This window comes from Tupaia chinensis, unplaced genomic scaffold, assembly GCF_000334495.1.
Source record: "Tupaia chinensis unplaced genomic scaffold, TupChi_1.0 Scaffold000199_1, whole genome shotgun sequence".
Lineage (NCBI taxonomy): Eukaryota > Metazoa > Chordata > Mammalia > Scandentia > Tupaiidae > Tupaia > Tupaia belangeri.
In genome coordinates, this window is record NW_006159674.1 from 1,325,658 (window position 1) to 1,337,359 (window position 11,702).

The 11,702-nt window shown below is 36.0% G+C and overlaps 1 protein-coding gene across 2 annotated transcripts; it reads left to right on the forward strand.

Annotated features, from left to right (window-relative positions):
• Positions 1-276: 276 nt before the first annotated feature.
• Positions 277-11,181, forward strand: UBE2D1 (ubiquitin conjugating enzyme E2 D1). Of its 2 annotated transcripts, XM_027771264.1 has the most exons (6): positions 277-382; positions 476-507; positions 3,590-3,667; positions 6,138-6,243; positions 9,530-9,623; positions 10,310-11,181. In XM_027771264.1, exons 2-6 carry the CDS (start codon positions 499-501, stop codon positions 10,353-10,355), a joined length of 333 nt encoding a protein of 110 aa, XP_027627065.1. In that variant the 5' UTR covers positions 277-382; positions 476-498; the 3' UTR covers positions 10,356-11,181. The 2 variants fall into 2 exon arrangements, with proteins under 2 accessions (XP_027627065.1, XP_014442757.1); XM_014587271.1 differs by lacking the exon at positions 476-507 and having other exon boundaries at positions 319-382.
• Positions 11,182-11,702: the final 521 nt, after the last annotated feature.

Consider the following 11,702-nt stretch of genomic DNA (forward strand, 5'->3'; position numbering starts at 1 on the left):
TAGTTTGTGTCTTAATAGGTTATTATGCTTGTTTTGTTGGAAAAATAAAGAACTAACCTTAAGAGTGGTTAAGGCTCTGGATTTCCCACATGGCCAACCACAGTTTGAGTCCCAGACCGGGCAGCTAGTTTTTTCACTTTCCCTCTCTCTCTCTCTCTCTCTCTCTCTTTCTTTCTCTGGTCAAAATAAAAGGAAGGAAGGAGGGAAGAGAAAAGAAGGGAGGGAAGGGAAGGGAAGAAAGAGAGAGAGAGAGAAAAAAACTTTAAAAAACCAAACAAACAAAAACTAACCTTCAGTACTTTTGCTTTTTTTTTTTAGGAATTAAGTGACCTACAGCGTGATCCACCCGCTCACTGTTCCGCTGGACCTGTGGGAGATGACTGTAAGCTTTGCTTTATTGCTAGGATTTTGCTACCATTAAAGATACAGGTTTGAACATTTGTTAATGACTCCAAAACTCCTTTGTTTGTTTCAGTGTTCCACTGGCAAGCAACTATTATGGGGCCTGTAAGTATGATTCATATATATGAAATTAATCCCCTCAGCCATACCATGCTTCATTCTTGCCATTTCACCTTCAATCAGATGTTTGTGCCTAAGGTTGAATTCTCAGGTATTGCGAATCACCCGAGAAGCAAGATAAGATTAAGAAATCAATTTATGGTGATTTTCTAGAGCATTGGTGGCAATTACCTGCTAGGATCACCATGATGTTTCCTTTCCAAACTTTTGATCGTTGCACAGTGTAATGGATCATCCACAGTTGGCAACCAGGCTATATATTTGTTTTATCATCATCATCTTTTTTTGACACAAAGATTCAGCTATTAATAACTACGCTTAATCATTCTCGCATCCACCATTTTGGTAGGATAGAAACAAGACTAACCCAATAACAAAATTCCTATGGGTAACAAGCAACAATTTGTAATAAGTTTCACCACCATACTTGTTTGGGAAAGGGAACTGATAAGATATTGAAATGGGTTTATTGCCACATTGTGAGTTTGCTGTTTTTAATTTTATTGTACTATCCTAAACTCAAAATTACTTACTGTTTTATAATGGGCTCCTCTTTATACTTGCCATCTTTTAAAAGCAGTTGTGACTAGAAACGGGTTCTGCTTTCTATAAGCAAAAATCTGATTGATTGCCTAGGGATGGACACTGACAAGTCAAATGTACTTTCTGGGTGAGAGTGTTTAGTATCATGTTTCATAAATACCATTCTCTCCTCCATCCCTTGAATAAGCCTTATGTAGTAAGTCCTAGAGTTATTTTTTTCTGTTTGTTTTTGTTTTTAAAAGATTTTGTTTTAAAGAATGTTGTTTTTTTTTTTTTTTAATTTATATATTTAATTGCATTTAACCAGAGAAAGAAAGAGAAAGGGAAAGCAAGAAGACAAGCTGCCAAGTCCAGGGACCAAACTGCAGTCGGCCATGTGGGAATCCAGTGCCTTTGAGCACCATGCCACCTGCTGGCCCCAGTCATAGAGTTTCGTTTGCCTTTTTTTTGTAAGAATTATTTTATTTAACTTTCATTTATTTATTTATTTATTATTTTAAAAAATTTTATTAGAGAGGGACAAAGTGAGAGAGAGAGGAAAAGCGAGAAAGTAAGCTACCAGGTCTGGGACTCAAATCATGGTCAGCCATGTGGGAGTCCAGTGCCCTTAACCACCATGCCACCTGCCGGCCCCAGTCATAGAGTTTTTAATCACATTGTTTTATGTTTAACTTTAAAAAATTTAAAACATAAACCAAAAACCCTTAATTTGAAAGCAGGATTCCTGGGCAGTTGTCTCAAATTATTACATTATTAAGTTGGTATTTTTAAAGGGTAAAACAAATGCAGCATTCCTTTTTTTTTTTTTTTTTTTTGTCAAAGGGTACCTGCCCTTGCTGGAGAAAGAGAGAGAGAGAGAAAGTGAGAAATTACTCCCCCTGAGGGGGGTTGGCCACCTTATGATCCCCTCTCCATCATTCTCCTCTCAGGATTTTGGGCATGCGTGCACATGCGCCCAGTGTGATTTTTAAGCTGCCACGTCCAGGACTCGAACCTTGGTCAGCCATGTGGGGATCCAGTGCTTTAACCACCATGTCACCTGCTGGCTCACAATGCAGCATATTTATCTATATAACAACTTAGAATAAAAATCGAGTTGTTTTTCATTACTAACAAAGAATTTTCAAAGTACTATCATTTAAAGGCCCACTTACCATTTGAATGACAGCCCTTCACAAATATTTTTTAGGTGAATCACATGCAAGAAATGGTTACAAATATTGTTATTCATGGCTTCCTTATTTTAGCAGTGTAAACATGTACTCTACATTACTGTGTAGAGTGATTCTAGTAACTAAGCAGATCATATATGAAACTGTAATTTGCTTATTACATTTTCTACATTTCAACATTTGATGAATTGGAATTAAACAATATGTGTCTAGTAAGAATAATAATATAGTTTATATAAACAGAAACTTGAAGTAATGATAGTCTTGCTGTTATTACCAAAATGCTAATACAACAGGTCATATTTAATTAGATATGAAGGAATTAAAGTAGGACTTTAGGTATATTTTACTCTCATTTTTCTTCTCTTTTTACATTTTTTTCCTTGTAGTGTTAAACGTATTTACTAATAGCTACTAAAAAAACTTGACAAAATTTAAATTCCTTTTGTAGAGTTGATTCCTAATTTGATAGTGCCATGATTATTGAATTTTAGTTTTGTTTTAGGCTTTATTGTATTTTCCACATTATTTTATACACTGGTACTAAATCAAGATTTAAGGAATAAATTTTGAAACGGTGCCACCCTTTTCTTTTTGTAACCTGGTCTCTTCAGTTCCTCTCTACTCTTGGTCTTCAAATGACCATCAGAACTTAAGTTTTATAATTAAGAATTTACTATTAGTCCCAGTCCTTTTCTTTTCTTTTTGATACTGATTTCTGCTGCAAAAAGTTATTTTTCTCACATCAGTCTTGCATATATACTGATCTTTGGAGAGGTTTTTTTGAGAGCTTTTTTTTTTTTTTTTTTTTTTTTTTTTTTTTTTTTTTTTTTTTTAGACGGTTTTTTTTTTTTTTTTTGCTATAGGATGCGTGCGCTTGCCAGAAAGACAAGAGAGAGACAGAAAGTGAGAAACCACTCCCTGGGAGGGAGGCCACGCCTCAATCCCTTCTCCTCCGTTCTCCTCTCGGGATCTTAGGCATGCACACACACATGTTCGGCATGAATTTAAGCCACTAGGTCTGGGACTTGAACCGTGGTTGACTACATGGGAGTCCAGCAACATAGCCATTACGCCAGTTGCTGGTCCCTGATCTTTAAAAATTCGTACTCATGAACAAATGCGTTTAGGCAAGTCACACCACTGTGTGTCCTACTTTGTTTTGTTTCAAACTTTATGGTGTTGGCAAATTTTCCTTCGTACCTGCAAAGGAAAACCTGTTCTTGAGGTAAATGCTATGAACTTACAACAAAGCAGTCATGTCGTTTTCAAACATAATATTTAACGAAGTCATTTTATGTTATTAAGTAAATACAGTAATCGACACTGATGCAAATGTTTTATTGTTTCAGCCTGATAGTGCGTATCAAGGCGGAGTCTTCTTCCTCACTGTACACTTTCCGACAGACTATCCTTTCAAACCACCAAAGGTATTGGTATTTTTAGAATTGATGTACCATATCAGGGATTTTACTCTTTATCCAGAGATCATTTCTCTCTCTGTGTCTGTCTTTCTCTGGTGAGCATGTATCCTGTAGAAAATTAAAAATACAAAATAACAAATAAAATTAAATAGTCAAAGAAGAAAAAAAAAAGACTGTGGGAGAAGTTACCAGGTAAAGTCTCTGAATCTAAAATGTGCTTTCTGGGGCTAGCAGGTGGTGTATTGGTTAGGGCACTGGATTTCCACATGGCTAACCATGGTTCAAGTCTCGGATTCCGCAGCTTGCTTTCTCACTTTCCCTTTCTCTCTGTCAAATTTAAGTAAATAAATTAAATTAAATTAAATTAATAATTAAAAAAAAAAAAATCCAGGGACCAGCAGATGGCCACTGAACCCAGATAGTGGACTGTGGTTCCAGTCCTGGACTTGTGGCTTGAAATTCAGACCAGGTGCATGTGTAGGTATACCCAAAATCCTGAGAGGAGAATAGAGGAGAAGGGATTGTGGCGCAGCCATTCCCCTTGCAGGGTGATTTCTCATTTTATGTCTCTCCAGTGAGTGCTCGTGCCCTATAGCAAAAATCTCTCTAAAGGGGCTAGCAGGTGGTGTGATGGTAAAAGGCACTGGACTCCCACATGGCTGACCACGGTTCAAGTTCTGGATCTGGTGGCTTGCTTTCTCACTTTTCTCTGTCTCTCTCTCTATAGAAAAAGTTAAAAAAAATAATAATAATAAATAATTAAATATTTTTTTAAAAAATTCTAAAAAGAAATCCTGTCCTCCTAAAGGCAATATCTTTAACAAAATAAAATAAAATGTGCTTACTCAAATTTTTCTTTAGAGAATTATTTTATTTAACTTTATTTATTTATTTAAATTTGACCAGAGGGGGACAGAGCGAGAGCATGAGTGCAAGAGTGGGAAAGTGAGGAAACAAGCCACCAGGTCCAGGTCTCGAACCACAGTCGGCCATGTGGGAGTCCAGCACCTTTAACCACCACACCACTTTCTGGCTCTCCTACTCAAATTTTGTATTTTATCTGTAAAACAAAAAGTGCAATCTCTGTTAGGCTGTAAAGGAAGTTCCTTTTCTTTCTTTCCCTCCTCACTAGATATGTATAGTTTGGAAAGTCTTCGTGGTCAGAATCAGTCTTTTTCATGGGATTATTTTGCCAAGCTTGATGCTCTGTCGCTGTTTCTGAAGTGTTAAATAAACATTTATTGAGTACCTATCATGTTCTACTACATTGAGGAATACAAAAATACAACACAGTCCCTTCATTCTGTGTGGAGGAGGAGATTAAAAGTTCCTACTAAATTTAACTTAGAAAGAGAAAACAAATGATGGGGATATCAAGGAGAGAACATGAACAGATTCTGTCACACAGGCAATAATTATTTTGAAACATGATAAACACTATATATGTGGGACCAACAGATGGTGTAATGGTTGCATTGCTGGACTCCCCCGTAGTTAACCATGGTTCAAATCCCAGACCCAGTGACTTAAACCTCATACCTGGAATGTGTGCATGTGTGCCCAAAATCCAGAGAGGAGAATGAAGGAGAAGGGATTGCAGTGTGGCCATCCCCCTAGGTAGGTGCTTTCTCCCTTTCTGTCACTCTGGCGAGTGCATAGACGCTATAGCAAAAAATGTCTCTCTCAATGAAAAAAACCCACTGTATATATGAAATGATATGATAGCAACTCTTAAGGAAGATTAGGATTCTTGGTAGATCTCTTGGGACAGGTAACAAGCTGAGGCCCCTCAACTTTGCCTTGAAACATGGTCAGCACTCTGTTTTTAAATCTAGATCTCATTTCTAAGTATTACAGATAATCAAATTAAGAGTAAGATTACTTCGGGCCATCCAGTGGCATGGTGTTAAGGCGGCTTGATCCCATAAGGTTGGCTGCGCTGTTGAAATCCTGGACCTAGCAGCTTGCAAACGTGCCCAGCACATGTGTGTGGGGTGCCCAAAGCCCTGAAAGGAGGGAGAAATGGAGAAGAGATTACAATGTGGCCATCCCCCATAGGGGAGTGCTTTCTCATGTTCACTGTTTCTTCCCTCTGTCTCAGTCTTTCTCCAGCAAGCACACATGCCTTCACAGGTAAATAAAAATAAGATGACTTCAAGGCATGAGCATGATAAAAGCCATGGTTAAAGATTTTAGACTATTTAACCAGTCATACCAGCTACTACAGACTTGTTAATATTTATTGAATACTTCTAAATTCTTTAGGGAAATAAAGATGGAGAATGAAGCTCTTGCTCTCACATTCTGAGCAGCCAGGACTACGAGTAGCACAAAGCAGGGGCTCACTCCATATGTGTTGGTTGCATCTCCTCCAAGGTCATGTACAGTTGAGGCTGTTTTTGCCTTAGAGAAAATCGGTTCTGTGGTGCCTAGTTCGTGGATTGTCACATTTTTGTTTTCTTTGTTTTGTGTTTAGATTGCTTTCACAACAAAAATTTACCATCCAAACATAAACAGTAATGGAAGTATTTGTCTTGATATACTGAGGTCACAGTGGTCACCAGCTCTGACTGTATCAAAAGGTAATGTTCTTTATCGGATTTAAAACAGCTGATAAGGGTGGGACGGGAAGAATACAGCAGAAGGATCTAGGACCCAAAGCGGGAAACAGGTTACTCTGCTTCCTCTGGTTTCAGTGTCGTTTTGCTCTCATTGCTCTTATGTTCCTGTGGCTTTTAACAGCTTGCTGGGGAGGGGCAGGGTGTGGACAGGAAAATCCAAATGATGAAGTGAGAAGAAATTTAGCATCTCAGAGCTAGAAATCTGGCCATATATCTATTAATATTTTACCCCTTTACCTTGAGCTTTGTCTTGAAAAAGACTTAAGTGGTAGTAGTAAAAGGATTTGGGAACCAGTTGTCCTGCTTATTAAATGGAACTGCAGTGTTGACAGTACTGAGTAAAAGCTGTTTAGCTATTTCACTTCATTTAAGAAACTGTGTCAGGGGCCAGCAGGTGATGTGGTGGTTAAAGGCGTTGGATTCCCACATGGCCGACCCTGGTTTGAGTCCTGGACCTGGTGGCTTGCTTTCTCTCTCTCTCTCTCTCTCTCTCTCTCTCTCTCTGTCCCTCTCTGGTTAAATTAAAATAAACAAATGAATAAATAAATAAATAAAGTTAAATAAAATAATTCTTGAAAAAAAAAGAAACTGTCAGATTGGGTGATAAATGATTTAAGATGAAAGACATGTCACACTTTGGAACAACACAGTACGAATAGCATTTTAGTTTAATCTTTGCATACTCGACATCATCTTTATAATGACTGACACATAATCCATGCTAATTCTCAGCTTTCGCAGATACATAGCATCATTCCTTGTTAAGTAATCAGATGTGTACATAGGTCATCTGAAGCCATTTCTGTTTCATTAGCAATATTTAGCAATTTTTTTTATTAGCAGTATTATTTACTGCGCTAGCATTCTTTACTTGTGTTATTGCTCTAATAGAAGAGAACCTCGCAGTTGGAAAACAGTTTGGGTTAGAAGCATCTGTTCCTAAGTAACTACCAAGTTTTCCCTTTTTAAAATATTTGAAAAAAAATTGTCTCGAAAGATTCAGGTAAAGAATCCTTGGTTATTTCTTAAATTTTTGAATAAATGATACCTAAATATATAACTTGATTTAAAAATGGATAGGGCTTATAGGACACAGGGTCCACAGTCATAACTCTTTCAAGTCTTAGATAAATAACAGCCTTTCAGGTCAGTTACTTATGAATGGGACTATTTCTGAGCCAAAATGTTTGTCTAAGATGTTCATAGAGATTCTGGATTCCTTTTTAAAATCTTTCACATGTGTAATCGTCATATGCTAGCTGTGGGAAAGATTCTGTGTCAAAAGGCTGTTCAGATTACTATACTGTTCCCAGGAATGATGTCATAAAATAAATGTCGTTTGTCATCAACGGCTAAGTCCTTATACATATAGAAAAAATGGCTGACTGCCAAGCGCTGAGGACTTATCTTCTCAGACACTGGTAGCTTTTTATAAAGAATGATTAGCCTTGTTGGCTTCTGGAAACTGCCCTTTGAGGATTCATACAGCCAGTTTCCTCATATGCAAGATAGGAATTGTAAGTATTTCACACAGGTCACCGTGCACTTAGCAAGGAGGAAGCACTAACATGAATATTAACTCTTACCTTTTTCCTTATCTTGAAGCATTTGGTGCCTGATAGTGAAATCAGGACAAATGTCTCCTAACAGCAGGAGTTTAGAGAGAGGAGATTCACTCTTGCTTATTTTATAAGATAGCTCATACCTCACTCTTTGTACATTTTTTTTTCCTTTTTTATATTTGAACATTTTGTTTTTCTCTTTATCATGCATTTAGTCTGGATATGTTCCGCAGTTTAAATGGGCCCAGAACAAATTACTCCATTGGTTTAATATACAAGGGTGGAAGTTTTTTGGCAAACAGAAAATAAGGAAGATAAATAAAATACTATTTTTTTTCCATATTTTTTGGTACCCCCTTTTCCTTTCACTTAAGACTCAACTCTGGGGACCAGCAGTTGGCGTGATGGCTATGTCACTGGACTCCTATGTAGTCAACTGCGGTTCAAATGCTGGACCTGGTGGCTTAAATTCACGTCGAGTGTGTGTGCGTGCGTGCCCAGGATCCTGAGAGGAGAATGGAGGAGAAGGGATTGCAGCATGGCCATCCCCGCTAGGGGAATGATTTCTCACTTTGTCTTTCTGGCAAGTGCACGCACCCTATAGCAAAAACCTCTCAAAAAAAAAAAAAAAAAGAGTCAACTATCAGTCAACCTTTGGACTTGAAAGAGTAGAGAAAGAGAAAGGACTTCAGTATAGAAGGGCAGTGTGGGGACAAGAGGTTGTCTTAGAAGTGATGGCACGCAGTTGAGGCAAATGAGGAACCAGATCCTTGTTCCCTCCTATTTCAGATTCCTAAAAGAATTTTTTTTAGGTGTAGCTATTTGTATTTGTATTTTGATGTAGTATAGCAATGAATACATTTTCAATTTTCATTTACATTTTTAAATATCCAAGTTGTGTCAAGATAACTATTCACAAGACCAGCAGATGGCCTAATGGTTACATCACTGGACTCCCACGTAGTCGACTGTAGTTCAAGTCCTGGATCTGGTGGCTTAAAACTCACTCTGGGCACATGTGCGTGTGTGCCCAAAATCCCAAGAGGAGAATGAAGGAGAAGGAATTGTGGTGTCATCACCTTCCCCTCTGGGGGGGTGATTTCTCACTTTCTGTCTCTCTGGCTTTCCAACAAGCGCATGTGCCCTATAGCAAAAAAGTCTCTCTCTTAAAAAAAAAAAAAAGATTCCTATTCACATTATTTTCAGGTGTATGTAATACAAACAAGGTATACAGAATAAAAGATTCACTGAAAAACTTTTTATAAATCTTTCTTCTTTGTAGACAGCCTATAGTTCAATCCAGAGTAAAAGAGCGCACACGCACCTTGTCCAAGATGGTTCGGACCATTCGATATCACTTTATCGCTTGGTAGAGAACTCTTAAATTTGAAGATTCTTACTAACTGCTTTGGGGGGTCCACATTGTTTAAATAAGTTAGAGATTCAAATAGAATTTAAAATGTTAAATGGTATGATAGTTTTGTATCCTACCTTTTATGATTTTATCATTTTAAAATGAAAGCTATTTGGTACCAGCCAAAGTTAGTATGAAATGTACTTTGATGTGTTCATTTTATTTTGTGTTTTCTCAAGTTCAGCATCTCGATCCAGTGAAATGATGTTGTATGTAGTTTGTATGAAGTAGAAAGATCGTTATCTAATATGATGTTCTCCTTTAAATCTAGTTTTATTGTCCATATGTTCTCTACTTTGTGATCCTAATCCAGATGACCCTTTAGTACCAGATATTGCACAAATCTATAAATCAGACAAAGAAAAGTAAGTGTTTGTTTATATTAGTTTCTGTTTGGGTACATACTCATGCCAAAACACAAGTATTATTAATATATTTTAAGTACAGTTAATTATACTTATTTTGCTTATACTAAGTTTACCTTTTGCCAGTGGAATAAGTCTTTTTAAAACACGATTAGGTGTTCTGCAAACAAATTCTCCCATCCTATTTACTGCCTAATAGTACAGATCTGTGTTTGCAACAATAACTGTGTAATTTTAGGCAGTGAATTAAAAGTGAAAGAATTCAGTCATTTTATTGAGTATAGTATTCCCTGTCTACTCTCAGGAAGAGAAGTTATCTCTAAACTCACCAAAATTGACTTCATATTTAAGGAGCTTCATCTTGCTAGCAACATAAGTTAATTTGCAATGTGTAGATAATGCTTAGAGTTGGGCTTTTATTGATTTCTATTAAAAGTAGGTTTCAGTGTTTCATTTTTTGTATTTTAGGAACATTTTTATATAAGTCTCAGAGAAATCCATGAATTAAAAAATGTTTTATATATTCTGTTTTATGTATGCATGAGTCAAAGTCATGTGGACCTAATAATTGGCATATGTATGATTATTATAGTTATGCACAAGAAGGTAGAATACTTAGTTCCATTTAGACAGGTGCTTCTAAAAGATTAAATTTGTATGTTTTTACTGTATCCTTTTGCCTACAGATACAACAGACACGCAAGAGAATGGACTCAGAAATATGCAATGTAAAATCAAAAATTTTTCATATATACCAGAGTACTGTAAAATCTAGGTTTTTTTCAGCATTAGCAGTAAATTGAGCACTGTTTACTGTTTCATTGTACCATGAAACCCTTTGATTTTACCCATTTTAAATGTGTTTCTGAAGCAAGACAAAACAAACTTCCAAAAATACCCTTAAGACTGTGATGAGAGCATTTATCATTTTGTATGCATTGAGAAAGACATTTATTATGGCTTTTAAGATACTTGGACATCTGCATCTTCAGCTTACAAGATCTACAATGCAGCTGAAAAGCAACCAAATTATTTTTTGCTGAAACTAGATGTTTTTACATGAGAAATACTGTATGTGTTGTCTAAGATGTTGTCAGTTTTATAAATCTGTATTCGGACTTCATTCTTTGTTAGCTCACTTTATAATTTGTATTTTTTTACTGTATAGACTAAATATATTCTATTTACATGTACGTCAGCTCATTACTTTTTTCCTGTGAACAGTATTGAAAAAACTCAAGAACTGATAATTAAATGAATTAACTGTGTCTCCCTTGTCTTAGGATGTTCTGTAGATTGATTGCAGATTTCTTAAACCTGAAATGATCTTTACACTGTAATTCTCAGTACACCGATTATGGAGAAACACTTGTTTTGATTTTGTTATACTTGACTTTATTGCAATGTGAATTAATTGCACTGCTAAGTAGGAAGATGTGTAACTTTTATTTGTTGCTCTTCACATTTGAATTTTTTTCTGTATAGGCAATATTATATTGACACCTTTTACAGATCTTACTGTAGCTTTTTCCATATAAATAAAATGCTTTTTCTACTACTTGTCTTGATTACTGAAAAAATAAAAATTACTTTATAAGTAATGATCAAAATGCTATATGAACTTTTGCATGAAAATGACTTTCGGATTGTGAAAATGAGATGTTATATTTGACAATACTCACCATTAATTATCTACATTTTATTATTTTAGGTTATTATCTCTTTACTACATTGTCAACCCGTAAGATGATATACCTTGGTCACTTACTGTAAAGGAGAATTTTGGATAAGTTGGGATTTATCTTGGATCACATCTAAAATGGATTATTTGTGAAAGCACTGGAATAAACATAAGGCAGTGTCACCTACCCTGAAACAGTCTTTATAGACCCGGTGAATTGCTAGATTCATTCATTGAAATGCCCCCTCTAGAAATAATTAACATCATATTTCTTAACACTTTCAAATCTAGAGTTTCTTTAAAAAATTTGAAAAACATCCTTTTTTATTATAGAAGTTATAAAGAAAAATTTTAAGTGATGTTTCCCTCTCTTTATAAAAATTTCCAGCTAAGTATGA